Source organism: Somniosus microcephalus, unplaced genomic scaffold, assembly GCF_052327205.1.
Source record: "Somniosus microcephalus isolate GS21.2 unplaced genomic scaffold, FLI_Smic_1.0 unresolved_chr5, whole genome shotgun sequence".
Classification (NCBI taxonomy): domain Eukaryota; kingdom Metazoa; phylum Chordata; class Chondrichthyes; order Squaliformes; family Somniosidae; genus Somniosus; species Somniosus microcephalus.
The window spans coordinates 20,518,261-20,543,705 of record NW_028225183.1 but is presented as its reverse complement, the minus strand read 5'-3'; the positions used below and the strand labels follow the sequence as shown (position 1 = coordinate 20,543,705).

The window sequence follows — 25,445 nt, the reverse complement described above, 5'->3', positions numbered from 1 at the left end:
GATAGATTTTTGAATATTAAGGGAATCAAGGGATATAGGGATAATGCAGGAAAGTGGATTTGAGGTAGAAAATCAGCCATGATCATACTGAATGGCGGAGCAGGCTCGAAGGGAGAAATGACCTGCTCCAGCTACTATTTCTCATGTTCTTATGTATTAAAGCTCCCTCAAAACTGTCCCATTAAACAATTCCAGGCAGGCGCTCAAAAGTAAAAATACAGCAGATGGTGGAAATCTGAAGTAAAAACAGAAAATGCTGGAAATACTCAGCACATCAGGCAGCATCTGTGGAGAGAGAAACAGTGTTAACGTTTCAGGTCATTGACCTTTCATCGGAACAGGCAGGTACTCATGGGCTAGATACAGAGTAATGCTCCATTCACCTCACGTTAGCAATCAGATATACCCCAAGCCTTTCACTTTAAAACTCTGATATACCCTCACTTTATTCTTCTCTTACATATCACAAAGCTCTCACTGTAACAGACCGATATACCTCACTCACCTCACCTTAACACTCTGAAATACTCAGCACCCCTCAATGTAACACTCTGATCTAACTCAACCCGCTCACTGCAACACTCAGATACAACCCACTCTCTTTCATACCGCAAAACTCTCATTGTAACACATTGATATACCCCACACTCTTCACTGTAACACTCTGAGATACCGAACACGCCTCACTGTAACAGTCTGATGATGCACCCCTCACCCCTAATAGTAACATTCTGATATATCCCGCACCCCTCACTTTAACACTCTGATATAAATCACACCTCTCACTTTAACACTCTGACATACCGCACACTCCTGACTGTAACACTCTCTTACATAACGCAACCTCTCACTGTAGCACACCATTATAACCCATGCCCCTCACTGTAACACTCTCTCATATACAACGTACCCCTCTCTGTAACACTCTGATATGCCAAGCGCCCATAACTGTAACACTGATATATACCAGACCCCTCACTGTAACACTCTGATATATCCAACACCCCTCAATGTAAATCTCAGATATAAAACCACATACTTGACTTTAACACACTTTTATACACCGCACCACTCACTGTAACAATCTGATTTAAACCCACTCCCCTGACTAAAACACTCTGATATACCCCACACACCCCTCACTGTAACCCACCGATATACCCCTCGTGGTAACAATCTGTTATACACCACTCCCCTCACTGTAACACTCTGACATACCCAAACTCCCCAATGATGCACTCTGATATACCCCACACCCCTCACTGAAGCACTCTGATATACCCCACCCCTCTCACTGTAAAACTCTGATATACCCCAAACCCCTCACTGTAACTCTGATATATGCCACACCACTCACTGTAACACACTGATATTCCCACATCTCTCACTGTAACACGCTGAGATACCGAACACGCTTCACTGTAACACTCTGATGATACACCCAACAACCATAACAGTAACATTCTGATATAACCCACACCCATAACTATAATAATCTGCTATACCCCACGCACCTCACTGTAACACACTGATGTATCCCACACCCCTCACTGTAACACTCTGATATAAATAACACCTCTCACTTTAACACTCTGACATGCCACACACTCCTGACTGTAACACTCTCTTACATAACTCAACCTCCCACTGTAACACGCCATTATAACCCATGCCCCTCACTGGAGCATTCTCTGATATACACCATACTCCTCGCTGTAACACTCTGATAAATCAAACACCCATAACTGTTACACTGATATGACCCACACCCCTTAATGTAACACTCTGATAAAAACCCACACCCTATACTGTAACAAACTTTTATAGTCCACACCCCTCACTGTAACACTGTGATGTAAACCCACTACCCTGACTATAACACTCTGATATACCCCACACACCCCTCACTGTAACACACCGATTTACCACTCGTGGAAACACTCTGATATAACCACACACCTCAAAGAAGCACTCTGATATACCCCAGACCTCTCACTGAACCACTCTGATATACCCCACACCTCTCACTGTAACACTCTGATATACCCCACACCCCTCACTGTAACTCTGATATACCCCACATCTCTCACTGTAACATACTGATATATCCCACACACCTCACTGTAACACTGATATAACCCACAACCCTCACTGTAACATGGATATACCCCACTCGACTCACTGTAACACTGTGATATGCCTCACACACCTCACTGCAACATGCTGATAAACCCCACACCCCTCAACATAACACTGTGTTCGGCCCTTCTAGCCTGCTCTGCCATTCAATGAGATCATGGCTGATCTTCTGCCTCAGTTCCATTCACCGGCCTAACTGTCATATCCCTTGATGCCCAAATTAGTCAGAAATCTATGAACTTCCGTTTTAAATATACCCAATGACTGAGCCTTCATAGCCCTCTGGGGTAGAGAATTCCACAGGTTCACCACCGTCTGTGTGAAGAAAGTTCTTCTCATCTCAGCCCTGAATGGCCTGCACTTTATGCTGAGGCTTTGGCCCGTGGTTCTAGACGCCCCAGCCAACGGAAACATCCTCCCAGCATCCACGCTATCAAGTCCTGTAATAATTTTGTATGCTTCATAGAGATCCGCTCTCAATCTTCTGAATTCAAGAGAATGCAGGCCTAGTTTACTCAATCTCTTCTCATACGACATTCCAGCCATACCAGGTATCAATCTCGTGAACCTTTCTTGCACTCCCTCTATGGCAAGTATTTCCTTCCTTAGGTAAGGAGACCAAAATTGTACACAGTACTCCAGTTGTGGTCTCACGAAGGCCCTATATAATTGGAGTAAGACTTCTTTACTCCTGCACTCAAATCCTCTCGTAATGAAGGCAAGCATACCATTTGCCTTCCTATTGGCTTGCTGCACCTGCACATTCACTTTCAGTAACTCATGTACAAGGACTCCCAGGTCCTTTTGAGCATTTGCATTCCCCAATCTTTCCCCATTGAGCAAATACTCTGCCTTCCTGTTTTTTCTACCAAAGTGGATAACTTCACATTTATCCAGATTATATTCCATCTGACATGTTCTCGCCCACTCATCGAGCCTGTCGAGATCCCCTTGAAGCCTCATCACATCCTCTTCGCAACAGATATTGCCACCTAGCTTTGTGCCATCAGCAAATTTGGAAATGTTACATTTAGTCCCCTCATCCAAATCATTGTTATAAATTGTGGATAGCTGGGGCCCAAGCACCGATCCTTGCGGTGCCCCACTAGTTACAACTTGCCATTCTGAAAAAGACCCGTTTATCCCTACTCTTTGTTTTTTGGCTGTTAACCAAATCTCAATCCATGCTACTGTATTACCCAAATTCCATGTGCCCCAATTTTGTTCCCCAACATTTTGTGTGGGACCTTACCCCACACCTTTCATTGTAGCACTCTGATATACCTCACACACCAGACTGTAACACTGATGCAACCCGCACGATCGCTGAAACCCTCTTATATACCCCACATGCAACAGTGAAAAACTCTGATATACCCCACATCACTCACTGTAACACTCTGATATACCCCACACGACTCACTGTAGCACTCAGATACATCCCTCACTGTAATCGTTTCTTACATTTTGATATACCGCACACCATTCGCTGTAGTCACTGCCACTTTAATCCCATGGGCTTCAATTTTGGTAACACATGAAACTTTGTCAATCACCTTTTCTAAGAATAGGGAAATTGGGAAAGTGTGAGTAGTATCAATCCTACAACCATAGAATTGGTGATCCAAGTTATGTTGACACTTTTTTTTAGCGGAGCTTGAAGCCCCACTCTGATCACAGGCCTCATCTGGTTTCAATCAATTAATTATATAATCATTGATTGTAATCCTATTTTAATATTTCTTTGTATTTGTTGTCAGGATATGGTGATGCTGTCAAGGCCGGTATCACTTGCCCATCCCTAGTTACTCATGAGAAAATGGTGGGACTTCATCTTGAGGCGCTGCAGTCCCTGTGGTGAAGGTGCTCCCACAATACTGCTCCTGAAGGCATTTCAGGCTTTTGACCCAGTGACGATGATGGAACGGTGATATATTTGAAGGGTACGGTAGCATAGTGGTTATCTTGGTATAAACAGTTCTTTTTCTGAGTGGCAGGCAGTAACTAGTGGGGTGCCGCAGGGATCGAGTCTAGGACCTCAGATATTCATAATATATATTAATGATCTAGACGAGGGAACTAGGGGCTAAAAATTGGGTGGCAAGCGCCAACTTTTTGCATCTAAAGAGGCAGTCAGAGGCTGTAGCACCACTGGCTGTGCCTTCTGCCATATTCAGTGGGGGCGCTAATGATGGCGTTAGCATGTTGCGCTGCGCCTCCACCGATGACGTCATTGGTGTGCGCAGCACCCCATTAGCGCCCCGATTGCGAAATTTGGTTGCGAACGCCGCTGTACCACCATTCGCAAACAGCACCAGGTTCCCGGGGCCTTGCTGCACGGCAGAGGTGCAAGTTGGGGTGGAGGTGTGGGGCGGCCGCTTTTTTTGGCGGCCACGTGCCAGCACCTCCGTCCCCGGCCTCCTGGTCTGCGCCCCCCCCCGCGGCAATGCCGGCTGTTTCCCGAGATCCCGGCACTTCTCCTTGGTGCTGGGCTCTTTTGCCGGCTCCCGCGACCGGGGCTTGCGCTGTTGCAGGCCCCTCCCTGCTAACAGTGGGAGGGAGGAATGCTGTACTGCAGCGTTTGGCGCTGTGGGATGTTGCACTGTGAAATTCACTTTCAGCGCCCTAAGAGGGATGTGGAGCGCCTCGAGCTGCGCCCCGTCTCCCGCTTGGGGCGCTGAGGCTGAATTTGCGGTGATCGCGAATGCGGCAATCGCGGCGCAAATTCCAGTGCCCAGGCGAACTTTGCACCGCTTGGGCGGCTCAGGCCAATTCCTAGGCCTATATGTAATATCTCCAAGTTTGCAGACGACAAAAAGCTGGTTGGGCATGTATGCTGTGAGGAGGATGCTGAGAAACTCCAATATGATTTGGACAGGTTGAGTGTTTGGGCAGAAGCATGGCAGATGCTATATAACGTGGATAAATGCGAGGTTATCCACTTTGGCGTCAAAAACAGGAAGACAGATTATTTTCTGAATGGCAATAGATTGGGAAAAGGGGAAGTGCAACGAGACCTGGGTATCCTTGTACAGCATTCGCTGAAGGTCAGCATGCAGGTGCAGCAGTGAGCTAAGAAGGCAAATGGTATCTTGGTCTTCGTAGCGAGTGGGTTCGAGTACAGGAGCAAGGTGGTCTTGCTGCAGTTGTACAGGGCATTGGTGAGACCTCACCTTGAGTATTATGTGCAGTTTTGGTCGCCTTATCTGAGGAATGATGTTCTTGCCATGGAGGGAGTGCAGCGAAAATTCACCAGGCTGATACCTGGGATGGCAGGAATGATTATGAGGAGAGATTGGGTCGAATGTGCTTTTACTCTCTGGAATTTAGAAGAATGAGAGATGTTCTCATTGAAACTTACAACATTCTAAAAGGAGTAGTCAGACTAGATGCAGGATGGATGTTCCCGATGACTGGGGAGTCCAGAACCATGGGTCACATTCTAAGGATAAGGTGTAAGCCATTTAGGACAGAGATGTGGAGGAATTTCTTCACCCAGTATATGGTGAACCTATGGAATTTTCTACCACTGAAGTCAGTAGAGGGCATTTCATTAAATATATTCAAGAAGGAGTTAGATATATTTCTTAAGGCTAAAGGGATCAAGTAATATGGAGAGAAAGCAGGGACAGGGTACTGAATTTGGATGATCAGCCATGATCTCGTTGAATGGCGGAGCAGGCACGAGGGGCCGAATGGCCTACTCCTGCTCCTATCTTCTACATTTCTAGGTATGTTGCTGGTCTAGTAAACCTGGACAAATGTTTTAGAGTTCAAATCCCACCAGCTGGGAAATTTAAATTCAATTAATTTAAACAAATCTGGAATAAAAACTTGTTTGAATAATGGTGACCATGAAACGACCGGATTTTCGGAAAAACTCACCTGGTTCGCTGCAGGCCTTTGGGAAGGAAATGTGCCATCCTTAATTGGTCTGGCTGAAATGTGTCTACAGACCCTCTGCAATGTGGTTGACTCTGAAATGTTCCAGCAAGACACTTGCTTGTCTCAGGCTGTTCAGCACCACTTTCTCCAGGGCAATTAGGGATGGGCAATAAATGCTGGCCTTGACAGCGATGCCCACATCCGAAGAATGAATTATAAGTGTCATAATGATTTAAGAAGCTTCATAATGATTTATAAATGGTTATAAAAGATCTGTAATATGGTGTAATGATTCTAAAGTATTTTAAATCCTTAAAATGCTTTATGTAGTCCAGTCCAAAGATGTGCGGGTTAGGTTGATTGGCTATGATAAATTGACCCTTAGTGTTAGGGGGGTTACAGGGATAGGGTGGGATATGTGTTGGTGTAGGGGTTACGGTGATCGGGTGGGATATGTGTCGGTGCAGGCTCGATGGGCTGAAATGGCCTCTATCTGCACTGTGGGGATTCTGTGATTCTGTGAGTTGCCAGGCCTCCTCCTTCCTGGGCTGGCCTGTTCAGGCCCCTGTGGGCCGGGCCAGCTGCACAGCCTCACAGCTTGTTCTCAGAATAACCGGGCCTCTGGCTGCCGCCCTCCAATGCTCGCCAGGGAAAGGCCCCGAGTGGCAGCCGCCATCTTTCTGCGGATACCCAGAGCCATCATCATTGTGCGGGACCCCAGAGCCACCACCTTTGTGCTGGGCACCAGTGCTGCGATTTTTGTGAGGAGCGCCGGAGCCGCCATTTTGTGCGGGGTTCCAGTGCCGCAATCTTTGTGGTGGGCAGGAGGGGCCAGGGACTCCATTTTTGTCCCATGTCCCCAAAGGTGCCATCTTTGTGCTGGGCCCCAGAGCCCCATCTTTTTCCAGGGACTCAGAGCGACCATCTTGTTGTGGGGCCCTCAGAGCTGCCATCTTTTTGCGGTGCCCCAGAGCTGCCATGTTTGAGTGGGGCCCCCGGAGCTGCTATTTCTTCACAGGGCCCCAGATCCGCCATCCTTGTGTGGCCCCACAAAGCCAGCATCTTTGTGCGGGGTCCCAGAGCCGCCACCTTTGTGCTGGGCCCCTAGAGCCGCCATATTTGTGCGTGGCACCGGAGCCGCCATCTTTGTGCGGGACCACAGTGCTGCCATCTTTGTGCGGGACACGGGTGCCTCCACTTTTGTTCGGGGACCCAGAGCTGCCATCATTGTGCGGGGCACGGCTGCCGCCATTTTGTGCTGGGCCCCAGAGCGGCCTTCTTTTTTCGGGGCCCCGGAGCTGCCTTCTTTGTTTGGGGCCCCAGAGCCGCCATATTTGTGCTGGTCCACAAAGATCCCTTCCAGGTGAAACAGCGATTTACTTGTACTTCTTGCAATTTAGTATACTCTATTCGCTGCTTACGATGTGGTCTCCTCTGCATTGGGTTAGACCAAACTTAGAGTGGGTGACCACTTTGTGGAACACCTCCGTTCAGACTGTAAGGGGGATGCTGAGCTTCCAGTCGCCTGTCACTTTAATTCACTGCTCCACTCCCACTCAGACCTCACTGTTTTCGGCCTCTTGCATTGTTCAATGGAAGCTCAGCGTAAGCTCGAGGAACAGCACCTCATCTTTCGATTAGGCACTTTACAGCCCTCTGGACTCTACATAGAGTTCAACAATTTCAGATCATATCCTCGGCCCCTTTCCTTTATATATTTTTATATCCACACTTTTTGTTGTGCCTTTGGTAATCTCTCCCACATGGCAGCTGTCTTTCATTCTACCAGTGCTATTCACACTTCATCTAGCGCCAGCCTTTGTTTCTTAATCTTATCCATTACCATCCACTTTTGCCTTGAATATCTCTTAATGATTCTTTCATTATCCTGCCTTCTATCCTATCACAGATCTTCCCTTTTGTTATTTCATGCGCTCCCCCATTTCCCTGCCCCTAAACTTGCTTTAAAAGCTGTTCCTTTTCCTGCTTTTTTCCAATTCTGACGAAAGGTCATCGACCTGAATCGTTAACGCTGTTTCTCTCTTCACAGATGCGGCCTGACCTGCCCAGTGTCTACAGCATTTTATGTTGCTATTTCAGAATTCCAGCATATGCAGTATTTTCTTTTTGTATCTTTGTGCAGGGTACGGTCATCTTAATGCTGGACCACAGTGCCGCCATAATTGTGCGGGCACCAGAGCCACCTAATTGGTGCGGGTCCCCAGAGCCGCCATCTTCCTGCTGGGCAGGGGCCCAGATATGCCATTTCTGTCCCGTGACCCGAAGCCGCCATCATTGTGTTAGGCCGCAGAGCCACCATTTTTGTGCGGGGCTACACAGCCGCAATATTTCTGCTGTGAGAGGGTTCTGCCATCTTTATGCTGGGCGTGGGTCCCGCCATTTTGTGCGGGTCTCCAGAGCCTCCACCTTTGTGTGGAGCGCAGGTGCCACCATTTTGTGCAGAGCCCCAGAGTCGCCATCTTTGTGCATGGAGCGGGTTCCACCATGTTTGTGCTGGGCACCAGAGCCGCCAACTTTGTGCGGGGCGCCAGTGTAACCATATTTGCGCGAGGCTCCAGAGCCACCATCTTTGTGGGGTGCAACAATATCAGGCACAGTGAACTCTCAACTCTCAGGCTGCAAAATCTCCCCTTCTGCTCATCCTTTAATACATTTTACGATCAGAGTAAAGGGATATTTCCCCACATTTTTCAACTGCTCTCTGAACTTAGTCTGGGTCACCGCATAAATCCAAGTGTTTGTGCAGCAACTCAGCAGCTGCAGCCCGAATCCCAGTTCCTGCACATACTCAGGTATAATTACAGACTGATACCCCAAATTCCACATCCGGTTCCACATAGAATACAACATAAATATTGCCCATAACAGGATGAAATTGCCAGAGATAACAAGCAGTAAAATGATGGATTTCCTGCGGCTCTCCATCTCTGGGTCTCTGGGACTTTCCCCACTTCTGGGGCCCCGGAGTCTCCTGCGGGCTCTGCTGGACACTAAAATGTGTCTGACGGTGACAGCATTGAGCAGCAGAATCACAACAAATGGGACACAAGGGTTGAGAATATAATGAAGGAGCTCGATTATTACCCAGGCCTGTGTATACAAAGCATCCATTGCGAAATCACAAAACCAGGGGATGTTCAAAAGCAAATACCGATCTGTGTACATAAAATACCAGGTGATGTCCTTTAAACCGCTTAGCACAGTCACTGTTCCCAGAACCACAGCCGCAGTTTTATCGGTGCAATATTTAGTTTTCAGCTTCTGGCAACAAATGGCCACAAATCGATCAAATGTGAAAGCGACGGTGAACCAGACAGAACAATCTGTGGCTGCGAAAAGCAGGACGGCGTGGATATTACACACAGGGATGGAATATAGGAAATCAAACTGTTCACTATAAACAATCGGAATGTGCCTCAGTATCAGGTCGAGGATAATGACTAGTAGATCCGCCACTGCCATGGCGACCAGATAGCGAGTGACACATTTGGAGAGACCGCACTTTCCCTGAGACAGGATTACAATTGTCACTAAGTTCACTGTGAGGAAGAGAAATAAACAGGAAAATTATACATCAGGCTGGGAGCAAAAGCAGCAGTTTGGTGGATTTCAGGGAGAAATCTGCAACTCATTAGCGACATTCAATTAAATAATCTAATCCTATTACATGTGGAGCTGAATGCAGGGTTTATTCTAAGAATAATCGGAAATACATTGTGGAATCAATGAATGAAATGGGAATAGATGCAATTTGAATGCAACAGATGTTTGATCAAGGAGAGATTAAATGATCAGTCTACCTTTAGCCCTGCAAAAAAAAGCACCGCCCGAGGTACCCAGGACACAAATGATCAGAACCTCTCAGGAAGCCTTCGTGTCCTGGAATCAGTCAGTATTTGGAGTGGTGCTGTTCACTTCTGTGTCCCTGTGTTAGGGGAGCGGTAAATCCCACTTGGATTCCTGCTCCTGGTTAGAATATCCATTCTAATTTGAACTGAAAATAAATGCAACAGCAAAATACAGAAACTGCAATTTTGGCATGCAATAATTACAGATAATTGCATGTAAAATATATGGATGTAATCTGGCAATGTTAAGTTAATAAGTACAAGTGCACTGCAGTTATAAAGATATCTGATCTATCAGATATGTTTTGAAGATTGATTTTTCTGCATCTCTTTTGAAATACACAAATTGTAGCTCATTGAAAGGAAGATTTGACAAATAACATTGTAAATAATGGACTCTGAATTAAAGTGAATAGTGATCATTGCCGAGATAATGTCCCGCTAAATGCATTGATCAGCATTGAATTAGACGACTTATCCCACAGGCAAAGTGCTGCTGAATGCTGTTGTAATGGAAGAGATTTATCCTTGTACTTTTTCCCCTGTTGTTTCCAACTTGTGCAGAACATATTAGATGAGAAGATATCAACGGAATTTCTTATCCTCAGTACTTCAGTTACAATCAGCTGGGATTGTATATCCTGAAGTACAGCAGGAGGCAATAGAGAATCACTCTGGGTCTCACTGACAGATCCACTGAACTGGGACTGACGGGCATGGCGTCCAATTGTAAATTCAAAATAATGATTAGAGATAAATATATTGAAATCTGGCTGAATGAAGATTTTGTGAGAATGTAAATTATCCTCGTAGTCCCTACTTAACCCATCAGAAGCAGTGCCACTAATGCAGACATGGAGAGGGTGGGAAAGGAGACACTGACTGGAACTGAATGATTAGCGGATATTTCAGGCATTTAAAGATGTGGATGTGATCTGCCAGGATTTGTTCCTATGACTATATAAGTAAGCAAATCCAGCATTAGGTGAAAGCAGAAGCAAAATACTGCAGACACCGGAAATCTGAAATGAAAACTGAAAATGGTGGAAATACTCGACGGATCAGGCAACATCTGTGGAGAGAGAGAGAGAAAAAAAGTAAACAATTCAGGTCGATGGCCTTTCGCCATTCGGTGAAAAGTCTCCTAAACCAAGACAACAATCTTCTGATCTGATACTAATGTTCAGTGTAGGTAGCAGACTGAAATTCCTTAAATAAAGAGTCACCTCCAATAAATTTGCTGGAGTTGAATATGGAAAACTTGAATCTTGTTAACACGATATTACCTTCAGAATCAATAGCTGACAGCAGCGCAGATGGGATAGGGAACAAAAAAGAGAGAAACACAGTTAAAAATGCCGGGAAATATTCGCTTGTTTAGCACCTCCCTTTAGCGCCTGCGGGGGCGCTAACGGGGTGCGACATGCTTAGCGCCTGAGTGCGACTATTTCAGCACCGCTCGCGAAATTGACCAGTCATTTTGTGCTGGCGGTTAACACTACCGACGCGATCTCCTGCAGCCTGAGATCATGACTCCATGTGAGCGTGCATTGCCTAGGAAGCTCCCCAGATCGGATATTGAGTCATGTACCCTGCCTTTTCACCGGCCGGTCGGAAAGACAGGTAGAGGGAAAGGTTTTCTAATATTGAAGTTATTTTTGACATGCAGTTTGAGAGAGAAAAAGATGTTTGGAGAGATTCGAAGCTGACCGAAGGAGGTTTGGGACTTGAGCACCAATTTGCAGTGTCATTTTTATTTCACCTTCCACCGAACGATATTTAGAAGCTTCAATGGGGGCTACGCTAAATCGGGGCGTCGTCTTCCAGCTTCACCTTCAGAGGCAGCAGAGAGCGAGTGTGGAAACAGTGGCCAGAAGAGGGAGGGCCATCAGGCCACTGCACAGGAGACCTTACCATCCCAGGGTATTCAGGGAGCAATTCTCCTCCTATATCTATTTGTCTGAGGAGCAGCGTTTCCAATGGCTGCAATTCAACAAGGAGGTGGTCACTGAGCTCTGCTGCCTCCTGCAACCAGAGCTCCATCCACAGCTCAGGACCAGAACTTCTCTGTCAGTGGCAGTGAAGGTGACTGTGGCTCTAAATTTCTAAGTCAGTGGTTCCCTATATCTCCCAGTTCACTGTTCATTGCTGCATCCGAGAGTTGACAAAAGCTTTGTAGAAGAGAAGACGCCTGTACATGAATGCCCATGACCCGGGACAAAAAGCGCGAATGTGCATGTGGCTTTGCAGGGATATTGGGCTTCCCCATGCTTCAGGGCACCATTGATTGCACCCATGTGCCATTGTGGGCACCGCATGAGAATGCAGAGGTGATCCGAAACCACAAGGGCTTCCACTCCGAATATCCAGTTGGCCTGTGACCACAGACGGCTCATACTCTACCTCAAAGCCCGCTATCCTGGCAGCAGCCATGATACTTTTATCCTGCGCCAGACCGGTGTTGCAGACCTCTTCCAATCACCGCATCAAACCAGTGGATGGCTCCTCGGGGACAAGGGTTATCCACTCTGCACCTTGCTGATGACAACGCTCCGTAACCCCAACACCACTGCCGAGCTGCAATGCAATGAGAGCCATAGCGCCACAAGGAACCTCATAGAGCAGACGATTGGAGTGTTTAAACAACGGGTCCGGTGCTTGGACCACTCAGGAGGAGCGGTGCCTAACTCTCCCGAGCGAGTCACCCTCGTCATTGTTGTGTGCTGCATGCTTCGTAACGTTGCAATCATGAGGACCCAGCCATTGCCACCAGGGATTGGTGCAACACCTGAGGAGGAAGATGAAGAGGGAGAGGAGGAGGAGGTGGAGGATGAAGAGGAGGATCAGCAGCACCAACGTGGGAGAGAGCCCCACAATGTTGCCACAGCAAGGGCCATCCATGAATGGCTCATAAGACACCGATTCTAAATGTTTACAGAGAAGATGGCTTCTGGGATGAAGAAGCACATCATTGAAAGCATCCCACACCACCTATTGCCAGGCAAAGCTGCAATCAGATAAAATGACCAAAGATGTAAAGTTAGATTTTAAAAAATATTTATATTATAAAATCTGTGCCGTTTAGTCAGCACAAACCATTAGAAACAAATCCAACAATTCATGAACTAACAAACCTCGTTGTCACAACATGGAGATAAACAGCAAAGCAGAAAACAAGCATAACAACAACCTCAAAACTTCCTGACATGAAATAATACTGGGTGGCCTGCTGGTGGCGCTGTTCAGGGAGAGTATAAATACTCGGGCATGGGCCCAGCATGCTCAGGACATTCTTCAACAGGAACTAATAAAGGAAAAACTGTTGATTAAAGCCCTGTTTAACGCTTAGACCAAGTGACTAGTAGTTATCTTAGTCAATTTAATCAACTGAAACTTGCTTAATGCTCTGAGTTATTTTGGGAACAGACGGCTACGACTCAAATGGTAGAAGGAAAGCAAAAGTAGTAATCAATCCATCTTGGAGAAACTACTCAGCCCCACCCATCTTGACCTGGACCCAAATTCACCCACAACTGCTAAGGTATGGAAACACTGGTATCGTGCTTCTGCAACTTCCTCGGGGCTTGTGGTGAGAATTTTATTGATAACTTACAAATGCTTGCCAATTATGTATCTCCTCATGTATTTGACTATATCAAAGACTCTGTAAACTATGACTCTGCTATCCAAATACGGCAGCAACTATATATTAAGGCCCCAAACGAAATTTTTGCTCGGCAGTTACTGGCCACAACTCGACAACTACCCAGGGTATCACTTGATGAATTCCTTCAAAAGCTTCGCAGGCTCAGCAAAGATTGTAATCTCAAAGCTGTCTCAGCTGAGCATTACCAGGAGGAATTAATTTGTGATTCTTTTATTAATGGAATTGCATCTCCCTTCATACGTCAGCGTCTGTTGCAGGATAAAACCCTCGTTACAAGCTGGCTATGACCAGGCATATTCTCTGGACTTAGCAAACAAAATGCTGATGCCTACCTTTTACCACGTGCAAGGACTGCTGATATCAATTTTAGTGACTCCTCCGATAAGCCTCAGTCAGAAGCCCTCATTGTTGACGACTCTGTCCTAGCTGATGATGACCCTACCCTAGCGGCATCTTGGCAGTTTAAAAATAAGTGTTTATTCTGTGGAGGTGCAATTCACTAAAGGATATATTGTCCTGCTCGTAATGCAACCTGTAATCATTGCAGTGAGAAAGGTCACTTTTCTAAAGTATGTCAGTCAAGTGCCTCTCTTAGGGTTACAGCTGCTATCTATAAAACTGCTCCTTCCCCAAGAGCCACTACTAATGTTGCAGCTGTCATCTATAACACAGCTCCTCCCCGAAGAGCCACTACTAATTTAAAGCTGTCATGTATAAAACTGACCCTCCTCCCATCACAGCTGTTTTTCCCCAAAACCTGTCCCATACAGCCACAAAGGTTTCGGTAAATAGACACATTTTTTGTGCACTAATCGACTCATGCAGCTTCATCACTGAGCAGGATGTCAGTAAATTAAAACTGCGTATTTAGCCCTCGGACAGGGAAATTTCAATGGCTCTGACGACACTGACAACCAACTCTTCCGGGTTTTGTCTTGTCGACCTTCTTCTCAATGGATGCATTTATTTCTCCACCCAGCTTGGGGTGCTCAAAAACCTATGCAGTGATGTGCTCCTGGGACAGGATTTCCAGTAGCAACAGAAAAGACTCACTTTCGAATTGGAGGATCAAAGCCACAGCTTACTATTTGCAAAGTAACGTTTTATGTGCTTTCGGCGGCTTCGCTCGACAACACTCCTTGTTTACCAATCTTTCCCGCTGATGTAGGACCATAGTCACTAATGTAGATGTAGACATAGAAATAGGGCGGGGGGACTGTGATATGCTCGAACATATTAACATCGAGAGGGAGGAGGTATTGGCGGGTTTAGCTGGCCTAAAAATGGATAAATCCCCAGGCCCGGATGAAATGTATCCCAGGCTGCTGTGTGAGGCAAAGGAGGAGATTGTGTGAGGCAAAGGAGGAGATTGCGGGGGCTCTAACACATATATTCAGGACCTCTCTGGCCACAGGGGATGTGCCAGAGGACTGGAGAACCGCTAATGTAGTACCATTATTCAAGAAGGGTAGTAGGGAAAAACCGGGGAACTACAGGCCAGTGAGCCTAACATCAGTGGTAGGAAAATTATTGGAAAAATTCCTGAGGGACAAAATTTGTCTCCACTTGGAGAGGCAAGGATTAATCAGGAATAGTCAACATGGCTTTGTCAAGGGAAGATCATGTCTGACTAATTTGATTGAATTTTTTGAGGGGGTGACTAGGTGTGTAGATGAGGGTAACGCAGTGGATGTGGTATACATGGATTTCAGTAAGGCCTTCGATAAAGTCCCGCACAGGAGACTGGTCAAGAAGGTAAGAGCCCATGGAATCCAGGGTGCCTTGGCACATTGGATACAAAACTGGCTTAGTGGCAGAAGGCAGAGAATGATGGTCGAAGGTTGTTTTTGTGACTGGAAGCCTGTGGCCAGTGGGGTACCACAGGGATCGGTGCTGGGTCCCTTGCTGTTTGTGGTCTACATTAATGACTTGGATATGAATGTAAAGGGTATGATCAGTAAGTTTGCGGATGATACAAACATTGGTAGGGTGGTAAATAGCGAGGAGGGTAGCCTCAGTCTGCAGGACGATATAGATGGGTTGGTCAGATGGGCGGAACAGTGGCAAATGGAATTTAACCCGGAAAAGTGCGAGGTGATGCACTTTGGGGGGACTAACAAGGCAAAGGAATACACAATGAATGGAAAGACCCTAGGCAAGACGGAGGGTCAGAGGGATCTGGGTGTGCAAGTACACAGACCCCTGAAGGCGGCGGAACAGGTGGATAAGGTGGTAAAAAAGGCATATGGGATACTTGCCTTCATTAGCCGAGGCATTGAATATAAGAGCAAGGAGGTTATGATGGAGCTGTATAAAACACTGGTAAGGCCACAGCTGGAATACTGTGTGCAGTTCTGGTCGCCACACTACAGGAAGGATGTGATCGCGTTAGAGAGGGTGCAGAGGAGGTTCACCAGGGTGTTACCAGGGCTGGAGCGCTTCGGCTATGAAGAGAGGCTGGGCAGATTGGGTTTGTTTTCCTTGGAGCAGAGGAGGCTGAGGGGGGACATGATTGAGGTGTACAAAATTATGAGGTGCATAGATAGGATGGATGCTGAGGAGCTTTTTCCCTTAGTAGAGGGGTCAATAACTAGGGGGCATAGATTCAAGGTAAAGGGCGGGAGGTTTAGAGGGGATTTGAGAAAGAACTTTTTCACCCAGAGGGTGGTTGGAGGCTGGAACTCACTGCCTGAAAGGGTTGTGGAGGCAGAAACCCTCACCACATTTAGGAAGCATTTGGATGTGCACTTGAAATGCCATAGCATACAAGCCTACGGGCCAAATGCTGGAATATGGGATTAGATTAGGCAGGGCTTGATGGCCGGCACGGACACGATGGGCCGAAGGGCCTCTATCCGTGCTGTATTACTCTATGACTCTATGACTCTAAATCATGACGTTTCAGTCAAGATGATCTATCCTTTATCGATGCAGAAATTTCTCGCCTTTTAGAGGAGGGTATCATTGAGCCATGTTCATCTTCCTGGTGGGCTCAGGTCGTCATTTTTAAAAATCCTCTGAAGCAACACAAGAAACGTCTTTGCATCGATGACTCGCAAACTATTTACCAGTATACCGACCTGGATGCCTACCCACTACCACGCATCGATGACATGGTCACTAACCTTGCCAACTAAAGGGTATTTTCAACTTTTGACTTAAAGAGCGCATATCATCAAGTACCATTAAAGGACTCTGACAAGAAATATACGGCCTTTGAGGCCAATGGTCGGCTTTGCCAGTTTTGCTGCCTTCCTTTTGGGGTTATCAATGGGGTGGCCATCTTTCAACGGACGATGGCTAGCCTAGTCAAACATGAGACCTTAATGGACACTTTTCCATATGTGGATCATATCACCATTGTGGGTCATGACCAGAAGGAGCACGATGCCAACCTCCAGAAATTTCTTGACGTTGTCCGTCGTCGCAAATTAAACTTAAATGTGTCCAAATCCGTTTAATCAGTACCAGAAGTCAACATCCTTGGCTACTGGGTGGGCAATGGTGTCATCAAACTGGATCCAGAGTGACTTCTTCCACGTCAGGAGCTCCCTCCTCCTGCGAATCTCGGCTCTCTTCCTCAGGCCCTCGGCATGTTCACCTAAAATGCGAAGTGCATACACCCCTTTTCTGACAAGATACAGCCCCTGCTTCACTTAAATCATTTCCGTTGGAGGCAATGGCTATTTCAGCTTTCGACCTCCTCAAGCAACAAGTGGAAAAAGCCACGCTTCGTCCCATTGATGAAAATCTCCCTTTCGTCGTCGAGTGCAATGCATCAGAGGTGGCGAACTTGGCTACCTTAAATCAAGGTGGTCGACTCATTGCATTTCTGTCCAAAACTTTGCAGGGTAGCGAGCTCCATTATCCCCCTGTCGTGAAGGAGGCTACGGCTATCATCGAAGCAGTACATAAATGGAGTCATATTCTCACTTGTTGCCATTTCACGCCCATAACTGATCAGCGCTCTGTGGCCTTTACTCTGGATAACCGGAAATGCACAAAGGTCAAGAATAACAAAGTACAGCTCTGGAGGATGGATTTGGCAGCCTTTGGCTACACCATACATTATCGACCCGGCAATGAGAATATGGCCCCGGATGCACTCACGGATGCATTCTGCTCTTCCATATCAACTTCAACTCTTACGGATCATCATATTGACTTGCGCCATCCCATATGTTGCACTTTGTGCGATCTAAATTCTCCCATTTTCTATGGAAGACGTGAAAAGAACATGCTCCACTTGTAGAATTTGCGCAGAATTAAAACCACAATTCTTCCGTCCGTCGGATGGCTCACTCATACATGCTACACAGCCGATGCAGCGACTCAGCGTTGACATTAAAGGGCCATTTACTCCCTCAATGCGAAACACAGACTTGCTAACTATGGTGGATGAATATTCACGCTTTCCCTTTGCTTTCCCCTCTCCCAATATGCTTACTTCCACACTGATCTTATGCCTCGATCAGGTCTTTACCCTATGCGGTATGGCCAATTTCATCCACTCTGTTCGTGGACTCAAAAGTTTTCTTTTCCAACAGGGAATCACCACAAGTAAAACAGCACCTATTGGAAATGGACAGCTTGAGAGATACAATGCCATCATTTGGAACGCTGATCGTCTTGCGCTGAGGTCACGCAAGCTATCAGACCTGCAGTGGAAAACTATGATCCCTGATGCGTTGCATTCCTTCAGGTCTCTTCTTTCAAAATCCACCAATGCTACTCCTCACGAACTGTTCCTTGGGTTCCAGCATCGCTCCACTCATGGGATATCCCTACCATGATGGTTGGCAGCTCCTGGCCCCGTGCTGCTCCGAAGATTTGTCCGATCCTCTAAGAGTTATCCCCTCATTGATCTAGTGGAACTGACAATCCCATGTACGCGTATGTGCGGTACCCTGATGGCCGGGAATCCAAAGTGTCACTCCGGGATCCAGCTCCCTGCACAAACGGTCCCATGGACCCAATCGATAGTGGGATCCATATTAATGTCACCAATACCTTGTGCTCCTCTGAGGATGACGCCCTACCCAAGATGTCAAGGGATCTGCCAGCTATTCCACCAGATCAACCCAGAGCGCTCCCTGCGGGCTTGCCACCCGAAGCCAGGACGATGGTCAGTCACTGCCTACTGAGCAGGGTGAAGCTAGCTCTGTGCCTGTGGGGGACCGCACCCTGAGCCACGATCTCCCCAGTCCTCCTCAGGTAGATCAATGTGACATGGACACTGCCAGCACGCCGGTATGAACCAAGCAACAAAGGGACCAAAGCACGGTCCGAGCAGACGTTCTTTGTGGCCTCCAACGGAGATCCAAATGACTGCGTCTATTCTTAGTCGGATAAATTCGTTAGAAGGAAGCTGCCAGACTTCCCATCTTTCAGGCGGGAAGAATGATATGAATGTTGTCATTCATGTGGAAATGACTTACGAAATAATACTGGGCGGACTGCTGGTGGCGCTGTCCATGGAAGGTATAAATACTCGGGCATGTGCCCAGCTTGCTCAGGACATTCTTTAGCAGGAACTAGTAAAGGACACAACTAGATCTCCATGTTGAAAAACAGTTGATTAAGGACTTGTTTAACACTTAGACCAAGTGTCTCGTAGTTTTCTTATGTCACTTCCCACAAACATTCTACCAATTTATTTACAGATTCTACTGCTGGCCTTCGAGTGTGACCTCCATCCCCTGCGCACTTCCCCGCTTCCCACTCTATTGCTCCTCCTGATGTGGCCCCAGTGGCTGCAGCAATGCTGTTGTAAGGCTGCTGAATGCGTGATCCAGAGTTTGCCTTGAAGGACACCCTCCACTGTCTCTGGGTCTGGAGGGCTACATGAGTCGATTAGTGCACTCAAAATGTGTCCATTCTTAGGCAGCCCCATGCAACAGAGGATGATTTGCTTTCACATTAAAAATGAGTTCTCAGGTGACAGATGAGTCCGATGGGAGTCCTACAGTCTCTGTCACAGCTGGGGCAGACAGTGGTTGAAGGATCTGGTGGGTAGGGTGCTTGGGTTGACGAGCACTCCTTCCACTGTTAGAACTTGGCTTCCACTTGCTCCCGACAAAGAGACTCGAGGTGTTTGTGGCCCTCCCGGATGCTCCTCCTTCACTTTGTGCGGTCTTAGGCCAGAGATTCCCAGGTGTCAGTGGGAATGTTGCAGGTTTTCAAGGAGGATTTGAGGGTGTCCTTGAAGCGTTAACTCTGCCCACCTGGGGCTCTCTTGCTGTGCCGGAACTCCGAGAAGAGCACTTGTTTTGGGAGTCTCGTATCAGTCATGCGGACGATGTGACCCATCCATCGGAGCTGATCGAGCGTGGCAAAAGCTTCGATGCTGGGCATGTTGTCCTGAGCGAGAACACTGACGTTGGTGTGACTATCCTCCAATGGATTTGCAGGATCTTGCGGAGGCAGCGTAGGTGGTACCTCTCCAGTGCATTGAGGTACCTGCTGTACATGGTCCATGTCTCTGAGGCATACAGGAGGGCAGGTGTCACTGCTGCTCTGTAGACCATGTACTTGGTGCCGGGTTTGAGATTTGTATTCAAACACTCTCTTCCTCAGGCGACCGAATGCTGCACTGGAATACTGAAAGCGGTTTTGGACTTCGTCATCGACATCTGCCCTTGTTTGCAATAGGCTCCTGAGGTATGGAATGTGGTCCATGTTATCCAAGGCCTTGTCATGGATTTTGATATTCAGGGGGCAGTACTCTGTGGCGGACGCAGGTTAGTAGAGGACATTTGCCTTATGGAGGATTATTGTAAGGCACATTCTCTCATTATGCTTTGGTGAAGGTTTTGACGATGGTTTGGAGTTCGAACTCCGATTGAGCACAGACGCAAGCGTTGTCTGCATACTCTAATTCGATAACAGAGGATGGGACAACCTTAGATCTGGACTGGAGGCGATGGAGTTTGAACAGCTTCTGATTTGTTTTGTAAATAAATTCCATTCCAGCATGGAGCTTACTGAGGCTGAGATGGAGCATTGCAGCAGGAAGATCGAGACAAGCCTTGGTGCGATGACACAGCCTTGCTTGACGGTGGTCCTTACATGAATTGGGCCTGTGATGGAACCGTTGGACAGGATCACAGCTTGCATGTCGTCGTGAAGCAGGCAGAGGATGGTTACAAACCTTTGAGGGCAGCCGAACTTGAGTAGGACACACCATAATCCCTCACGGTTAACACTGTCAAAGGCATTTGTGAGATCCAAGAAGGCCATGTACAGCAGTTGGAGCTGTTCCCTGCATTTCTCTTGTAATTGACGTGTGGTGAAGATCATGTCCATTGTGCCCCTTAGTGGGCGGAATCCGCATTGCGACTCTGGGAGTAGCTGTTTGGCCATTGGGAGAAGGCGGTTGAGGAGGATTCTTGCAATGACTTTCCCTGTGACAGACAGCAGGGAGACTCCTCTGTAATTACCGCAATCGGACTTGTCACCTTTCTTGAAGATGGTCACAATAACGGCATCTCTGATATCCCCTGGCATGCGCTCCTCCATCCAGATAAGAGAAAGGAGTTCATCAATTCGCGCCAGTAGTGCTTATCCGCCATGCTTTAGTGCCTCGGCAGGGATTCCATCTGCTCCTGAAGCCTTGTTGTTCTTCAGGTGTCGGATGGCCTTTGCAAACTTATACCAGGCTAGGGTTGTGCTGAGGCGGTGGTGGGTAGCATGCTGTGGGATGGTGTTGAGGATACTCATGTCGAAGACAAAGTCTCGGTTAAGGAGATCTTCGAAGTGCTCTTTCCAGCGGGCACTGACTGCATCTCTGTCCTTGATGAGTAACTCTCCCTTCTTGGCCCACAGTTGGGTAGGCCCTTGGGTGCTTGGGCCTTAGATGGTCTCGACTGTGCTAAAGGATCCACGCTCGTCGTGGTTGTCGGCTAGCTGCTGGATCTCCTGCTCTTCCTCCACCCACCATCTGTTCTTTAGGTCACACGTTTTTTGTTGCCTCACTTTTCATTATACTTTCAAGTTTTGTGTCATCTGCAAATTTCGTAATTGTGCCCTGTACACACAAGTCAAAGTAATCAATATGTATTTCGAAAAGCAGTGGTCCTAGTACCGACCCCTGGGGAACACCACTGCATACCTTCATCCAGTCTGAGAAACAACTACTCTATGTTTCCTGTCACTTTGCCGAATTCGTATCCATGCTGCCACTGTCCATTTAATTCCATGGGTTCCAACTTTGCTGGCAAGTCTACTATGTGGCACTTTATCAACGTCTTTTGGAAGTCCCTGTACAAGGGTGTAACATTTTCAATTCCCCAGTCCTCTGGCTCCACACCGTATCTAAGGAAGTTTGGAATACTATGGCCAGTACCTACACAATTTCCACCCTTACTTCCCTCAGCTTGTGAGGATGCATCCCATCCGCTCCTGGTGACTTATTTATTTTAATTACAGCCAGCCTTTCCAATATCTCGTCTTTGTCAATTTTTAGCCCATCCAGTATCTCAACTGCCTTCTCTTTCACTATGACTTTGGCAGCATCTTCTTCCTTGATAAAGACAGATGTAAAGTATCTCAGCCATGCCCTCTGCCTCCATTCGTAGGTCTCCTTTTTGGCCCTTAATCGGCCCCACCCCTCCTCTTACTGCCTGTTTACTATTAAGATGCCTATAGAAGACTTTTTGGATTTCATTTAATGTTAGCAGCCAATCTATTCTCATATTCTCTCTTTTCCCCTCTTATTTCCTTTTTCACTTCCTCTCTGACCTTTCTATATTCAGCGTGGTTCTCACTTGTATTCTGAACTGGACATCTGTCATACGCCCCATTGTTCTGCTTCCTCTTCCTCTCCAACTCTTTCGTCATCCAGGGAACACTGGCTTTGATTGCCCTACATTCCGCCCCCCCCGCCCGTGGGAACGTACCTCGACTGTACCTGAATCATCTCTTTTTTGAAGGCAGCCCATTGTTCGATTACAGTTTTGCGTGTCAATCTTTGATTCCAATTTACCCAAGCCAGCTCTGTTCTGAAACCACTGCAATTGGGCCTCCCCCAGATAAGTATTTTTACTCTAGATTGCTCCTTGTCCTTTTCCATTGCTAATCTAAATTTTATGATACTATGATCACTGTCCCCTAAATGTTCCCTTACTGACACTTGCTCCACTTCAGCTACCTCATTCCTCAGAACCAGATCCAGCAACGCCTCCTTCCTCTTTGGACCAGAAATGCACCAATCAAGAAAGTTCTCTTGCACTCACTTCTGAAATCATTCCCCATCTCATCTTTTATACTATTACTATCTCAGTGTATATTAGGATAATTCAAGTGCTCCATTATTACTACTCTATATTTCTTCCACCTCTCTGTAATTTCCTTGCAAATTTGCTCCTCCGTATCCTTCCCACTAGTTATTGGCCTACAGAATACAACTAGTAGCGTAATGGAACCTGTATTTTTCCCTAACTCTAAACAAATAGACGCTGTCCTTGACCCCTCCAGGGCATCCTCTCTCTGCAGCACTGTACTATTCTCCTTAATCAATGCTGCTACCCAACCTCCTTTCTTCCCTTCACTATCTTTCTCGAATATCTTATATCCAGGAATATTTAGAATCCACTCCCGTCCTTTATCGCCATGAAAACTTTCTCCCATGCGGCTATTTGTGCCTGCAGCTCACCAACCTTATTTACCATGCTTCGTGCGCTTACACACATGCACTGTAAACCTATCTGAGAGTTTTAGGTGTGGTTCAGTTGGTAGCACACGGGATTTTCAGTTAGAAGTTTGTGGGATCAATTCCCACACCAGGGACTTGAGCACATTATATCTAGGCTGACACTCCAGTGCAGTACTGAGGGAGTGCTGCACTGTTGGAGTTGTCGTCTTTTGGATGAGACGTTAAACCTAGTCCCCGTTTGTTCTCTCACATGGAGCTAAAAGATCCCATGGCACTAGTTCGAAGAACAGCAGGAGAGTTATCTCCGGTGTCCTGGCCAATATTTATCCCTCAATCAACATAACAGAAACAGTTTATCTGGTCATTATCACATTACTGTTTGTGGGAGCTTGCTGTGCACAAATTGGCTGCCGCGTTTCCCACATTATAACAGTGATTACACTTCAAAATATCTTCATTGGCTGTAGTGCGCTTTGAGAAGTTCAGTGGGCTTGAAAGGCTCTATATAAATGTAAGTTATTTTATTTTATCTTTGACCTTACAATAGCAAAATACTGTGGATGTTGGAAATCTGAATTACAACAGAAAATGCTGGAAACACTCAGCAGGTCAGGCAGCATCCGTGGAGAGAGAAAAAGTGTTAACGTTGCAGGTCTGTGTCAGAACTGGAAAAACATAGAAACATAGAAGATAGGAGCAGGAGTAGGCCATTCGGCCCCTCGGGCCTGCTCCGCCATTCAATGTGATCATGGTTGATCATCCAAATTCAGTACCCTGTCCCTGCTTTCTCCCCATACCCCTTGATCGCTTTAGCCTTAAGAAATATATCCAACTCCTTCTTGAATATATTTGATGTATTGGCATCTACCGCCTTCTGTGCAAGAGAATTCCACAGGATCACCACTCACTGGGTAAAGAAATTCCTTCTCATTGCTGTCCTAAATGGCCTACCCCTTATCCTTAGACTGTGACCCCTGGCTCTGGACTCCATGACCATCGGAAACATCCTTCCTGCATCTAGTCTGTCCAGTCCTGTCAGAATTTTATAAGTTTCAATGAGATCCCCTCTCATTCTTCTAAACCCCAGCGAGTACAAGCCCAATCGACCCAATCTCTCATCATACGTCATTACTGCCAGCCCTGGTATCAGCCTGGTGAATCTTCGCTGAACTCCTTCCATGGCAAGAACATCCTTCCTCAGATAAGGCGAAAAAAACTGCACACAATACTCAAGCTGTCTTCCCACCAAGGCCCTGTATAACGGCAGCAAGACATCGTTGTTCCTGTACTCAAACCCTCTCGCTACGAAGGCCAACATACCATTTGCCTTCTTAACCGCCTGCTGCACCTGCATGCTTACCTTCAGCGACTGGTGCACAAGGACGCCCAGGTCTCGTTGCACTTCCTCTTCTCCCAATCTATTGCCATTCAGATAATAGTCTGCCTTCCTGTTTTTGGCAGCAACCTGTATAAACTCGCATTTATCCACGTTATATTGCATCTGCCATGCTTTTGCCCAATCACCCAACCTATCCAAATCACCCTGGATTTTCTCGGCCTTCTCCTCACAGCATACACGCCCACCCAGCTTTGTGTCATCAGCAAATTTGGAGATATTACATCTAGTTCCGTTGTCTAGGTCATTAATATATATTGTGAATAGCTGGAGTCCAAGGAACGATCCCTGCGGTACTCCACTCGTCACTGCCTGCCACTCATAAAAAGACCTGTTTATTCCAACTGTTTGCTTTCTGTCTGCCAACCAGTTCTCTATCCAAGTCAATACCTTGCACCCAATCCCATGTGCCTTAACTTTACACGCTGATCTCTTATGCGGGACCTTATCGAAAGCCTTCTGAAAGTCCAAATCCACCACATCAACTGGTTCTCCCTTATCTATTTTACCAGTTACATCCTCAAAAAATTCCAGTAGATTAGTCAAGCATGTTGAATTTATCTGATCCTGTCACTGTTTTCCAAGTGTTCTGCAATTACATCTTTTATAATGTTAAACGTTAGACATGTAACAGGTTGTAAGTAGGTGTAGGGGCAGGGAAAGGGGGAGCGGAGGAATTAACAATAGGGGCAGGCTGTGATACGGTGGGAGGTAGGAATGGTTAAGTGTTGCAAATGGGGATGGCAGAATAATTTTCTTTTTCTATTTTAGACCTTCTTGGATTCTCTCTTTGTCTGACCCCACCTATTACCGTACTATTTCATACCCAACTGCTAT

The 25,445-nt window shown here is 46.7% G+C and overlaps 1 protein-coding gene across 1 annotated transcript in view; it reads right to left on the bottom strand.

The window, feature by feature from the left end:
* Positions 1-8,682: 8,682 nt before the first annotated feature.
* Positions 8,683-25,445, bottom strand: part of LOC147087646 (putative G protein-coupled receptor 139) — a 30,504-nt gene continuing 13,741 nt past the window's right edge. Inside the window, exon 2 of the mRNA XM_085977768.1 lies at positions 8,683-9,584. Coding sequence (XP_085833894.1) covers positions 8,683-9,584 — 902 coding nt within the window. The remainder of the gene's footprint in view (positions 9,585-25,445) is intronic.